The sequence below is a fragment of the Cloeon dipterum genome, chromosome 3, assembly GCF_949628265.1.
Source record: "Cloeon dipterum chromosome 3, ieCloDipt1.1, whole genome shotgun sequence".
Lineage (NCBI taxonomy): Eukaryota > Metazoa > Arthropoda > Insecta > Ephemeroptera > Baetidae > Cloeon > Cloeon dipterum.
The window spans coordinates 22,774,287-22,788,990 of record NC_088788.1 but is presented as its reverse complement, the minus strand read 5'-3'; the positions used below and the strand labels follow the sequence as shown (position 1 = coordinate 22,788,990).

Sequence of the window (14,704 nt, the reverse complement as noted above, 5' to 3'; positions counted from 1 at the left end):
TTGCGCCCGAGGCGTTCAAAACTAAAATTACTTGGGCGTGTCTGCCGCTGCCACTCTCGCTTCCTGTCGGAAAAACAAATTTTTGCCTCCGATTTGATGATGCATGTTTCGCTCAGCACCCTCTTCCTGCTCGCTGCTCGATCATTAACCAACTCCATTAATTAGCAGCTCGGCGCGGAGAACGCACCGGCGCTTGAAATCGAATGGATTAGCCGTGCCTTTGTTCATTAGCGGCAGCAATTTTGCCTTTTTTTGTCCAAACCTAAACACCAATTTGCGATTGGCTCTGCTTTTAAGCTTCGGCTCTTTTTTACGTCGCCTTCTGATGATCATTGCCTTTTTTTATCAATCTCATCCCATTAGCTGGGGTAATTAGCTAAGAGTTAACCTTCTGCTAATTTTAAACTCTGCTCGTCAAAGTCTTGCTGCGACTTTTACATGCCTTCAAATAGGGAAATAGAGTTTGTAATCGTTATTGCCTGCAAAAGAGAATAGTTTAGTGCAATTAGCTAATTGGAATATTCTCTGAAAATTAAAGGTTTCTCTTTGCAATTCATGACAGCTTTTTACAAACCTCTTGTTCAATTTTGAATATCATAAAGCTATTTAACACATTTTTGCACAGCTCTCACACATGATACGGACCAGCGCCTATCATTACAAGCGTGTGGCTTTTGCTACTTGCCACGCTTTATTACATGAGCGAAGCAAGTGAAGATATATAAATCAATGAGAATCGCGTTTATCTCGACCCTTTACATTCTGCAGCGGGATGCGCCTTGCGTTCTGTGTGAAGACTGCGTTTTTAGCACGCCGGCGGAAAGTGGACGTAAACAAAATGCCACGAGCTTATTTATTCGTACACAGTGGCGGGAGCAACGAGATAAGACCAGATGGCAATTTCATTTGTTGCGCTGCATCTGTACGGAATAAATATAGCAGAGAGAACAGACCAGTGGTCGGGAAGCGGCATTATTTTGCTCCTAGTCTGGGAGTCTGCAGCGAATGTGCTGAGCAAAACGTTCGAGAAAGGTCCAGGGTAAGCATCTGAGTTACACAATTTTTATTCACCAAGCCAATGGCATAATGCAGCCTTTATTTTTATTTTAATATGCAGAAGTGATGAATAATTAATATAAATTTCGCAAACTAGGCTAAAAGCAGAGTGTTACAGCAGAAATTATTATTTAATAAAATGGGTGTTGCTGACTTTTTCTTCAGATTGAAGGTAAATCATATAATTTCAAAAAATTCTACTTTTCGCTACTTTAGGAGGCATTCTACATTACAGGAATATTAAAATAATTTATGACAAAACTCTGACAAGTGACTTGCGGCGATAACGAAATGGCCACCAACATAATGTTTTTTTAAATAAAATATAAAATACTGTATTTAAAGAGAGGAAAAAAAGACATTTATCTCCTTTATCTCTTCTGATAGCAAATAAAAAGCGCACTCTACCCATCAAGTTTTGAAGGCTGCACGCAAACTTCCGTAGTATAAATGCTGACTGACTATTTCCAGAAAACATTAAATGTTGAGGCGTGACAAAGGCAATATGTTGAGAATTCTTGGAACTCCTCTTGCATATTTGCTAATTTTTACACGTAAGTATAAACTTGCAAGAGATTTCATTTTTTCACTAAACATGCATTTTAAGATGCTTGGTCATCTGAAGCACTGGACCCACAAATGGTGACTCTCGCTTTGCTGGACAGGATACACGAACCAATTTTAATACCGAAGGGCGAACGTTACCCCATTGCTTTTAATGTCCCAAACAGCTACATTGTAAACATTGCAGATTAAACAAACTAACTTACCTAAAGCGAAAATTAATTTTTAAATAGAGCAGCAACATTCAGCCATTTCAAGAGTATTTGCAAAGTGAAGCATCTATGTCCACAGTGTATGAAACAATTAAAATCCAGCCAAATCCTAACATTGAGGGTGCCATAAAAAAATTTGGAGCTCTCCCTAAGACTGTCACATTTACCACTTTTATTCCAATGCACATGGAACTAGCAAGTGAATTAACTGAATTCTTTATAGGTATATAATGTGTTTAATAGTCTTTAAAATCTAACCATAAATTATTTAAAGGACAAAACACAAGTACGCAGTTTTTCACGACGGCTGCCGCTGTGAGAGACAATATCAATCCTGGCCTCTTTGTCCACGCTTTTTCCCTGGCAGTCACCCACAGAAGCGACTGCCTGAATGTTAAGCTGCCGCCTCTGTACGAAATTTTTCCTGGAAAATTTTTCAGTAGCGCATCGCTCACCAACATGAGGCAAACCGCGATGATGCTTGTTAATTCAGGACCGAGTCAAAGAAATTTGGACAAGGCTGCAGGACAGGCGAGTTTTGATTTTTGTTTCCTTGTGGCATAGACATGAGTTTGAATTACAAAATACGTGCTTCAGGCATTTCTAGATTTGGAGAACAATCCAACCGCTTCAGATCGTGAGCCGGAACACAAACTTGCATATTTCCGCGAGGATGTTGGTTTGAATTTGCACCATTGGAATTGGCACCTCATGTATCCATTCAGTGGTCCAAAAGAGATAGTGAACAAGGATCGTAGAGGAGAACTCTTTTATTATGCTCACCAACAAATTATGGCTCGCTACAATTTTGAGCGACTGACCAACTCCATGCTCTTCACTGAAAAAATATCAGATTTTAAGGCTCCCATCAAGGAGGGATATTTCCCAAAACTTTTCACCAACTCCGCAACGAAAAACTGGGCTGCTCGTGCTCCATACTCAGTTTTAAAAGTATAATAATAAAATGGCCGTTTTTTAACTGTAAATACCTAATTTTAAAAAAAGGATATTGACAGAGAGGCAGATGAAGTGATTTTTGAAATCAGAGAATTAGAGGAGTGGAGAGCTCGGATCATGGATACCATTTACAAAGGAAGAGCTCAAAATGTAAATTTCAAACTAATTTCATGTTTGTGGTCGAATAATAAGATTTCAAGTACAGCCAGACGGCACAACACAAGTGCTTGACGCATTTGGAGGCATCGACATTTTAGGAAATATTGTTGAACCGACCGTGCATGGCATTAACCTTCAATACTACAACAATTTTCACAACTTCTTGCACCTAGCAATCGCGTGGAGCCACGATCCTACGGGTACTCATTTAGAAACAGTCTCCGTCATTGGGGAGACGCAGACGGCGATGCGAGATCCAGTGTTTTATAGAATTCATGGATTAGTCAATTACATGTTTCAACAACACAAAGACACACTACCTTCATACACCACAAGTGATGTAAATATAAAATCAAAATTTTCTCGCCACCCGTCTTACGTCTTTGCACATAGCTGGAGTTTAAAAAGATTAGCCTTGTAAATTTGGAGATAGTCACGGATGCTAAGCCAAACACCTTTTACACTTTCTGGGGAAAGCGTCAAGTTGACCTAAGCCGGGGTTTGGACTTTTTCCCGAGGAATCCCGTCTCTATACAATTTAAACATTTGGATCATCGAAACTTCTCCTACTATATCAAGGTTTTAAACCTTCATCTCATTGTTTTATTGAAAAATTAATATTTTTCATTTTCAAAGGTCAATAGCGACTATCCTGTTCCAAAAAAGGCTTTGATTCGGATTTTCTTAGGCCCAAAGTTTGGAGATACAGGCGAGGAACTAAGTTTCAATAAACAGAGAAAATTGTTTTTTGAGCTGGACAAATTCGATGTTACGTGTAAGTTTAAAAATATATTGATTATGTATATGAGCTATAAACTAATATACCCTCATTTAAGTGAAGAAAGGCTATAATACGATTATAAGAAAATCAATTGATTCAACTGTGACTGTGCCATTTGCACAGTCGGCTAAAACTTTGGAATACAATGAAAGCACGTCCAACGATCCTGGACGATGCGGCTGTGGCTGGCCGCACAATCTGCTGATCCCCAAAGGAAACCAAACCGGCTACCCTGGCGTGATTTTTGCCATGGTATCTGATTATGGATCGGATATCGTAATGATATTTTATAAATTTTTTGCTTCCTTTTAACGTTTTGGAAAATATAATTTCTCAGATTGCCCAAACGATTAGGATACAAGCTGGAGAATGTAAAATTGCCGCGTCTTATTGCGGGATCTTCAACAAGAAGTACCCTGACAAGAGGGCAATGGGCTACCCGTTCGACCGTGCGAGCTCAGCAAAGACCCTGTCAGAGTTCATCATTCCGAATATGTACACCAGAGTGGTGAATATTGTCCACGAAGATGTTACGAAGAGCACTTAATAACGAAGCTAATTTTGAGTGCATGAATAAAAGCTGGTTTTATTCGAATTGTAAATGACCGTGTAATCATTTGGCCCTAAACTTGTACTATTCCAAATTACGTGTTTTTAACAATTTATTGTATCACCTGTCGCAGAGTGGAATGGCTCTCATTGTAATCAGAGGGAATTGTAATTAATTGGGGGCGTCATACGTGCCAAACAAGTTCTCATTAATCCCGATGAAAAGCGAAGCGGCAAATTGAAAGGACGCTGAACGCAAGGTCAATCCAATTTGCTCGCTCCACCATGACCTTCTGAACTCTGATCTGCATAAATTTCAGCTTGAGCCTGAAACGAAAGTAGTATGTGGAAAAGGTGGGCGGACGGTGGTTGAGATAGATGGGTGTATGGAAAGAGATGAGTTTTCCAGTCGGCGCGCTGTGCGGTCTAGAGCCTGTTTGCCCGAATAATTAGGCATGCGTAGGTATACGTGAACTCCTCTCTACAAGCAACACACTCGCGCGTGTATATCCTCTTTGTAATTGGCCGGCGGCAGAGCTTTGGAAACCCTCGGGCAAAGTGGATTTATAATTACACTCGCAGAGCTACTTCCAATTACATTGCAAAATAATTAACGGCCTGCAAAACGCGGAGCCCTCCGCATATCAATGAACTTTTGCTGCATGTAATTGAGAGTTAGCTCTGTATTAGTGCAAAACTGTATCGATCAATTTTTTTATTTAGTTACAGATAGAGTTATATCTTGTATTATGCATTTTCAATTAATCTACTAAAGAGTAATGTTTCTTGAAACGTTTAAAATTCTGTCATTAGTTCATCATGATAAAGTAGGCTTCTAAAAGGCACAGGCATTTTAGAAACTATAGGTTTTTCTGAGCTTTCATTTGTCATGGGAACATTGAATGAACGCTAAGTAAGCAATTTTTTAGCTATTTTGACCACCCGTGTATCGCCTTTTACCGTCCAAAACCATTTATATTAGCTAAAGATCCATGAATAGCTGCATATTTTGGTTAGAATCAGGCGATCAGGTTCCATTTGCCCATAAGAGGTAATAATTTAGCTGAAATTTTCTATTTGGCCCCTTGACTAGACCAAACAAGTATACTAAGTATACTTTATTAGTTTCATTGCAAAATATTGAGACCTATTTAGTCGTTTTATTCATTGGGGGAGTAAATAAGCAAAGTGTGTCAAGTTTACGCTGTAGTTTTTCATTTAATGCAGCCCTTTCTTAATTAAAAATCTGGTGTCATTCAATTCTCTTTATAAAATACACAAAATAATACAATTTCCAATTTAAGTTTAAGTGTCAGAAACTTAATCAATATTTAGTTTAAACTGGTACTATTCATACCATTATATTCCAATCAATTTTGAAGGCAATTTCACTCTTTGTTTCATTTTTCATAAACAACTCGCAATTCCACGATTTAAATTACAGATATATGCTGGTTAACGTCAGTTTGAAAAATTTTACCTGTCTCGAATGAAAACATTACAATATTTTGCATATAGAAATAATTATGAAAATTTTACAGATTTTCATTGTGTGAAAAAGTTCATTTAATACATAAAATATATTTTGATATTTCGTTACAAATTGGCCGAACTAAAAAATATTCAAAATCGAATATTTTAAACAAAACCTTTAAAAAATTACATTCTTTACTTATTATGAATTAACTATGATTTTTATCTTAAATAAATGAATCAACTTTGATCTTCAATTATTAGAGATTGGTGCGTGATTTACAGTTTGCAGAGTTATTTTCTTGGTTCCACTGCTGCCGTTTTAAGAGATCATATTCCTAGCATTATCAGCACAAATTTGATTTCCAAAAGCACATCGTGTATAAAGGCAGCTCGCCTCTACAATATGAAAGCGCAGCTGTTAGTCAATCTCTCTCTAAATTCACTTCAAGCAAGCGTTTGTGCGGACCTATTTGCCGTGTATGTTTATCTATCGACCTCAAAGGGCTTTTGTGATGCGAGATATTTTATGCAAAGCTTCGCATACACTTTTAGCAAGCGGGTGAATATGATAAAAGGCGGCACTCGGTTGTTCCTTGAACGGCGCTGTGGGCTGACTTGGGTGTTCGCCGAGTGAGAGTTTATCGCTCTCGGCACCGCACCCCCTTCGCATCCGCCCCCGTCAGCCAGCCTCCTCGAGGGGCGGAGGTGATTCCACACCTGGGAGATAGATAATACACCGAGAATTTGCGCTCGCGAATTACGACACATAATTAGCACGTTAAAATGCAATTTGCGAGTTACGCGCTGATGGTGAAGTTTGTAAAATGCAAATTAACGTGGCTGCACGCCGTTTGTCTGGGAAACACCGCGTTAATTGCGAAACTTGCGCTCGCCCATTCCTAATTGATGTTTGACTTTATTGAATTTCGAACTTTACCTCGGCTGTAAAAGAGCGGCCGACGATGCAATGTGGTACATACACATGTAGGCATATGAAAGACCGTACTGAGTGAGCTGCGCTCGTCGTTGTGCGCGCACTTTAATTAGAACCGGCAGCGGGATCGTGAGAGCGGCGCCGAGCGAGCAAAGTTTGATTGACTCCCTGGCGATAAAGCTCTCGTTTGGCCAGGCGCAGAGTAAACCAAAGTTCTTTGTGCTGCTCTCTGTTAGAATTTTTGCAGGAACCATATTTTTAGCATTATTTTCGTATGACCATGATACCACGTCGAATATGAATGCAGTGACATCAGATATCACTTGGATATCTCATGTTTCATGAATGGCTTTTAAAAGATTTGAGTAGCACATTCTTGAGCAGAAATGGCACCCGATATCGCAGCATAAATCTGGCGAAAGCACTTCCAAGTTTCTCTGGTGAATCTTTTTATTTGACTTTCTTCACTCACCTGTATAATTTTTCGGAAAAGCGTCCTCGGCAGAAAACATCTCTTTTTCCGCTCTCGAGAGAAACTTGGTCGAATCTCATCGCGGCCAGCGAGAAGGTGCAGCGGGAGGAGAAATAAAAACTTACTTTCCACTTCGCAGCCGGGATAAAAAGCTGTAACATTGTTAAAAGGCTTTTAAAAAGTTGTTGCACCACCCAAAGATTCCCTCGCTTGCGGGCATCATAGCCGGGGGCTAATTTTAATTCCTCGTTCAAGCACAGCCCCCGACAGAATTTCCTCCACTTTAATTTGCCTCCTTTTATTCTCGCCCGGTGGCCCCAAACTTTTTAACCCGCATCATATTGAATTCCAAGTCGGCCTCTGTATATCCACAGCAAACTTTCCGCGAGACACCCATGAGACGGGGCAACAATCTTTTTAATTATTTTTCTCTTACCTCACGACTCGCAAGGAAATTGCCGGCTGTACGATCGATCAACGTCAGGCTAAATTAAATTCATGGCAGTGCCCCTAAATTGCTTTGACAGCTCGCAAGATTCATGACACACCTTGACATTTTATTCTGACTTGTACCTATGTTCGCAATAAAGCAACCCACGGATTTTGCTTGCAGATCCGCTCGCACTGCAGCTACCCCTGCGAGTGCCCGGCCGAGTCGCCCCTGTGTCCCCAAGGAGTCTCGCTGATCAGGGACGGATGCGGCTGTTGTGCTGTCTGTGCACGTCAGGTAGACGAGGTGTGCGACGGAACAGCCCTCTGCGACGAGAGGAGGGGACTCGTCTGTCAGTACCCTTCTTCCGAGGCTCGTCAAGGCGTGTGTCAAGGTAAGATATGAATTTGCAAATTATCCTGACGTCCTGACACTTGCTTCTTGACCGGGCAATGTTCTGACATTAGCAAATTCCAAAATTGAATCGTCAGACCCATTTCCATTTATTTTTCTTGACTGGATACTCTTAAAAATGAAAGGCTGCGGAATGGAAAATGATGTACCAATGCATTTTCTTCTTGTCTTTTATAATATAAAAATAAAAGCGACACGTTCAGCATGCAGCCTTCTATATAAATTTGAATAGACGTCAATAGAACCTTGACTGAAAGCTATGTATGACGGAGGGAAATTCAGGCGAAGCAGGTGCATTTTATTATGTACACATGGAATGCATTTTCGAGACCAGACGAGTGAAGCGAGCGAGCGAACGAGGCGCACAGCCGTCCTTCGAATTGACTTGCAAATGCTCGAGACTCTCAGCGACGACAAGTGCTGCTGTATGTGCCATTGTAATGGCTCGCATACACTGATGGAATATGTGCGCGTGGCGGCGTTTCCAAGCTAATTACATACCCAAGCACTTCAATCTAATTAATATCGAGAGGCTTTTCAGCAAAATATGTTCTCCATTCAAACCGTCGAGGGAAACAAGTTGAAGCAATAGTTGCTAAGAAACTTTTACGCAAGTTTGGGCAAAGTGCATTATCCAACACGTGAAATTGCTAGAAGCAGACGCGTGTTTTATTCAAGCATGGCTGCATTCATACCAGAAATCGGTACCGCTGCTTCTTGAATAGAGGAGAAAAGACGGAAACACTCGCGTATATATTTTCTGTGCGTGTAAAATGAATTTCACTCTGCCACCGCCGCCGCTTCTGCTACTCTGTTGTTGACTCTTTTTATTTATACTCGAGCGTGTGCGAGTGTAGGTAGAGGTTATAGTGCCGGCTGCGTTTGTACGTATATGTGTTGGCAATTTCTCCACGACGTCTGGTAAATGGATTTCACTTCTGTTTACATAGCGAGTTCGGCAAACAGAGGCGCTGCAGCGAGGGAGAAAAAGAAAATGGCACGGTTAATTTTTCACGAAAGGCTTCGCTATTCGCGAAGTTACAACTCGGGGGAAATATGACTTTTTTAATGCACTCCTCCGCTATTGGCATAATCTATTATTTGTTGTTATGAGACATTGACGAGGTGGACTGGAATTTTAGTGCAATAGGTACAAAGTAGCTACAAGCTAAAATATCTGTGATCGTAACAAAGATAAATAAGGGTTCATTGTTCTCCTTTCTCTATCAGCATATACACATTTAAAATTTTGCTTTAATTAGCTGAAATGAACGTAAAATAGTTTGATTTTTTTGTCATAGGACAAAATACTGTGTCCACTTTATTGCCGAAATGTTGGCATCAATGGCCAATAACACATTATTTTACTGTTGGCCTTTTCAGATCAAAAGTTTTATGGTGCGAGATGAATGCTAAGTGGTCGAATAAAAAAGCATGTTGTGCAGACACTCTCAAACGCCACTAGCGAGGAAATACGGCTGCAAGCCGCTATTTTACTCCTGCAGCAACCGGCGCGTAATATTTTTGCCAGAACTGCGCCCAGAAGCCGCGTCTCGAAACTGGCTCCCTTGAAACGGCCCCATTTTTATTTCGCAATCACACTCGGAGCACCTCTTGCACTGGCTTTCAACTTACGACCTCAAATCAGTTTGCACACGGCTAGCATACGTTTATATTATACATATATATTTCCCTTTCTTGCGCTGGTTTTACTGTGGCAAATAAAATAGTAACAGCCGCCGCGTGTGCCATTCGATTCACCATTTTATGGCCTTCGACTTGACGTGTGCCCTGGAACAAACTCAAGAGAGTGCAATGGTTATTATCTCCACTGCTGCGAGGCATGTGGCAGATTGACTTTCTGCAAATATAATCACTTCGAAAAATCTTAAAAGCGATCGCGTGATCCCCTTACAAAACAGTTATTGCAGAATGTATACCGACGTAAATATGTTCTGGCTTTGCAAAGCGAAATCAGAAAGCTGCTTCGCGAGTCTGAGCGCCTGCACTTTCTGATATGTATGCAACGTGCACGACAGCAAAGCGCAGCGTGGTTGTATAGCCACCAAGCAAGCTGATTACACTACACAGTCTGAAATGTACATTGCACAAGCTAAATTTTAATCAGGTTCATTAAACTTACGTTAATGAGAGCCATTTACTCTTATAAATTAATTATTAATTAATTTTTTAAAAAGAGTTGATGCAAGAGAACTATCGAGTATATTTTTTGGTAAGCGGTGTTTTGAGATGGTTGAAAAACTCATGTGCAATAATTATCATAATATATATGCACAACAATGCTAGTGTCTGTCAGCCCATTCTTCCCTATGTAAATTATTGACGTATTTGATTTTATTTATATGCATGTATGACTTGTAGAGGAAGAATAAACAACAATATAACAACACGCAAAAAACGCACAAATATGCAGCCAGTTCTACCTGAGTTTTTGCTTTAACTCAGTCAAAAAGTGTTCGTATACAGGAATAATGAGTTTAATTTTTACTTCATGAATTCACTTTGACAGCTTGATAATATATAAAGATTCATTGCTCATGGGAATCATGTGTAATAATTTAATATTAATCATAAAATGATTTTTGCAATATATTTTTGGTAAGGATAAGGTTTTTACAAAAAGTCACACTCACACCATATGTTATTTTCTTAAAATTAAAAACAAGATTGAATTAAAAAAATATATATTTTAGGTAGTGCTTTTTGCACTACCAATAAGGGCACAGGCCGACAAGACAAAGTCTTGGTATCACCAAAAAATGTATCCACTAGCTGCTGTGGTTCAGAGAAGGAGGTGTCGAAAAAACAAAATAAATTGCAAAACATTAACTTTAATGCTATCAGTAAAAATCATTGAAATACAGAATCAAGAATATTTTCTGAATTATCTTCCTTAATAGGCTTCTCGTTCGGTTCTCCTGGAACGATGAAACTCATGGAAAATAGAAATGTCGAATCCAGCCATTTCCTTTCTTTTCTCTACGTGGCAGCGAAGCCGGAAAGCTGCACCCTGCAAGAACCATCAGAGAGCCAGCTGGTGAGGCGCTTAAACACCGAATGGGACTCTTGAAACCCACAATAGCCTCAGTTCCAGTGAAATTAGCTGGCAAACAAAGCAGGAGCAGCAGCAGAGAAAGAGATAATTGAGTTTTTGGCCAAACTTGAGACAAAACTGGTCTTCCATTAGCCAGTTGCATTATTCAGCGAGTCGAGCGAGGGAACCTTAAATGCCGTGTAATTAACACAGTAATTTGCTGGCTCCAGCAGCTCGACTTGTAATTGTTTAAATTAAACTTCATGCTGCGCGAGGTGTAATTAGCGTGTCTGAAATGAGCCAGTGCCAGCACCAGCGTCGTCTCTCGAGGGTGCATTCTCGCGTAAATAGCGAGGAGAATATCGTGTTGGTAAAACTCACTTGCGGTGACACTAGAAAATTAAAACGTATGAAAACGTTGCATTTAAAACTAGCTATGAATAGACAAGTATGCAGCAGAACTGTGGACTTTTCATGATGGAACGCTTTAAAGTTAACATTTTGCGCATTTCTAGAGAGTAAGAAATATCACGAGTAATGAATGGGCAGCCATTACGAAAAATTCTAGATCATAACATATTTCACACAGTACAAGCTGAGAACTCGCCATGGCGTTGATTAAAAATGCCAGTAAATGCGCATGGAACCAAGATTTTAAATTAGTCTTGTTTTGGAAAAATACAACCCACGCGTCTTTTTAAAATGTTGATTTCCTCTCACGTGCTTCTCATTTCTAGAAGGAAAAGAGGAGCAGCAATTAATTTGTCACAGACAAGCCTTTCCAGCACTCGCAAAATCCCTATAGAGCAGCAAAAAATCCAAAGTTACTCTTGCTTTTCTCTGGCCTCTGAGGAACGGCAGAATATTTCGACCGTCTGCCACCGTCTTGCTTTGTAGAGTGAGGAAATCAAAGTGGAGCAAATACAAAGTGTTCTTGGAATGGGGAAACATACATATTGTTGTAAAATGACAGACGCATTTGTCGGATTCTCATTTTCTATTGGACGTAAGAAGTGCTTGGTGATTGGGTTCAGGTGCGTTTCGACACGCTTAGTTTGACTTGATTATTTGCGGAGGAAAGACCTCTTTCCCGCGTCTAGCAGAGGAGTAATTTGCATGTCCGAGTGGTATCCCCCACTCTCATCTTTTGGCTCGTTTTGCTGTCTGCTGCCAAAAGACGCCTCCGGGGATTAGACGCCGCCGAGCAGAAAGTTGATATCATCTCGTCCCTCTCTCCCATCGTGCTGATGGTCAAGTGGTCTCTCTCTTCTTATTCGCACTCAGTCATTGGTACTTAGTCAGGCTTGAAAACTCTCCACTAAAACTGTCAGATTTCCCAAGAGACGCTGGCGGACAAGGCAAAAAGTCGCCTTGTGCATACTGATTTAATTCCTCCATGCAGAGGATCGCCGTTGACAAAACTGGGGACTTTGAAGGCAATTTATTATTTGTACAATTTAATGCGAATGCCATATAAAATTTAACATTTGACAGGGAAAGATCAAAGGCAGCGCTTTTAATCCAGCTGCATCAGAATACTCATGCATCAAAATTTCTTGTCTCTCAGTTACGGTATAGGCTGACATGAGTCAAACGAATAAATGGAAAAGTCCCCGTAGACCTAAATTCGAAATTTTATTTGATCAACGGTAGCAGTCTTTTATTTAAGAAAAGTGAGACTTAAGACTGTAGATTTTTTACTATTACAAAAATCACAATGAAAATAAATCAGCACATCCACAGTTAATTCCTTTAAAATAATATTTGGGCTTTGCTTTTGAGTTACACAGCATAATTTCCTTTTCGTAAATAGTATTGACTGTGGAAGTTATTTTGTGGGTTCTGTATTGACCGTTGGTGGTGCATTTGGAAGCCTACCCACTAATATTCCGCACAAACTTTTGCTATAATTGTTTATTCACGTGTGTTCCAGTGATCAAAGGTTTGCCGTGCAGTGTGGACAACAAAACTTTTGACAACGGCGAAACTTTCATGTTGGACTGCAGGACGCAGTGTTCTTGCCAGGTTAGTGGGCCCGCCTTTCAATAAGCCACGCAAACGTCAAGTGTAAACTCAAAGCGAATTGTCGACAGAATGCTGTAACAGTTTGAAACCAATTTCATTTCGAACATGACAAATCAGTCACTGCTAGGAGGAAAATTTTATGAAAATTACACAAGATAACGGCTTTCTCTGCGACAGTAAAACATATTTTTTATCCGCATTCAGATACCGAATCACGCCTAGTTTGCCAGTAAAAGACAAGCTGGAGTGGATGGCACCAGCTAATCACGAATATTGCATCCACTAGCGGGAAGTGTGTAACGTTCATGCCAGATTTTCCGCCTATTTTTTACAATTTTATGCAGGAATTTTTAGATTCGAAGCTGTTAGGGCTGATTTGGCTTAAAGGGGATGGTTCATATTTGTAAGCTATAATATTTAAATGTCATTTACCCTATCGTTATGATGCATTCAACAATAGCTCAGTAAAAATGTTAGGTTAACATTTTTCCCAGAAAAACGCTTGACACTAGTTGTGTTTCGCATGACGTTTACATACTAGTCATTTAAATCAACATCATTTTGTTTAATTAACTAAAACGTTGACTAAAGTGAATACCAAAATGTCATTAATGCTCACATCACAATACTACTTGCTCTGTTGCAATGCCCACAGCAAAAAGGATTTGAGGGGACTTAATAAAACTGCGGTTTCACCTCTTTTCTCTCTTTCCCTCCGTGTTCATACGGTACATTCGCTTAATACCGGCAGATAATAAAAATTGAGATAGAATGCGCCTCTCCTTTGTGCTAGTCTGAAAAGAGAATCCCATTAAGTTCTCGCTTAGCTACTTCATTGCTGTTTTAATTAACGTTGCCGCCGGCGACGTGCCTTTCCCAGCATAGGATTGGTGGATCAGATTGCTTTATTATTTATTATAATCACAAATGAGCTGGCTTGTTCGAGGCAGCAAGGTAAGGCAAGGTAATCCTCTTTTCTCCGCGATAAAAGTAGTGAGCGCACTGTGCAAGAGAGCGAAAATTTGATCTCTCGGAAAGAAGATGCACGCTTTTGCTCAACTGCTGGAGTCGTCGTGTCCTTTTCTATACAACGCAGAGCCGAGCAACAATACTGACTTGTGTGCGGTCAGTCATTTTATTTTTTATAAGCACCCATTCGGTGCCTGGCCTCTTTCCAAATAAATCAATTTCGGGGTGAGCATCATTAAATCCAGCGCTTAAATTCTTTTTATTGCCACTCGGCCACTCAGCGAATTCCGAGCCACGGCGCACACACACTCACTATTCGTTCTCCCCGAGCACCACGAGTCCCTTTTAAAAGGTATCGACCTATTGATTATCCATAAATATTTCTAGCTGAATTTTGGCTCTCTAGCAGTTAGCGACCGGTGGCCGAGCAGGGGACATTTGACTTTCAGAGATTAAATCTTCTGCTCTTTTTCCTTTGAGAGAGGATGCGGATTTTCCCCCCTGGCAGCTCCGAGTATTGATCGGCAGAATTCTCTATTGCAAATAAAGACGTGAAATTGGATTTATTTGGGGTTTGCGAAACAGGAAAGTGGCGAGTGGAAATTATGGCCGTGTAAAGGCACAAATCAATATCCGCTGACAGGACGATAT

At 40.2% G+C, this 14,704-nt stretch overlaps 2 protein-coding genes across 3 annotated transcripts in view; both read left to right on the top strand.

Moving 5' to 3' along the window:
• The window catches only part of Ccn, a 60,090-nt gene that overhangs the window by 36,829 nt on the left and 8,557 nt on the right, over positions 1-14,704 (top strand). For both annotated transcript variants that reach the window (XM_065484679.1, XM_065484681.1), the window contains exons 3-4: positions 7,774-7,984; positions 12,993-13,084. In XM_065484679.1, the coding sequence (XP_065340751.1) occupies positions 7,774-7,984; positions 12,993-13,084 (303 nt within the window). The remainder of the gene's footprint in view (positions 1-7,773; positions 7,985-12,992; positions 13,085-14,704) is intronic.
• Positions 825-4,331, top strand: LOC135940647 (phenoloxidase subunit 1-like). The gene is made up of 12 exons (XM_065485616.1): positions 825-1,039; positions 1,528-1,610; positions 1,664-1,794; positions 1,854-2,055; positions 2,107-2,363; positions 2,430-2,783; positions 2,838-2,939; positions 2,995-3,288; positions 3,342-3,527; positions 3,585-3,723; positions 3,785-4,005; positions 4,067-4,331. The coding sequence occupies exons 2-12, from the start codon at positions 1,538-1,540 to the stop codon at positions 4,274-4,276; spliced, it is 2,169 nt and encodes a 722-aa protein (XP_065341688.1). The 5' UTR covers positions 825-1,039; positions 1,528-1,537; the 3' UTR covers positions 4,277-4,331.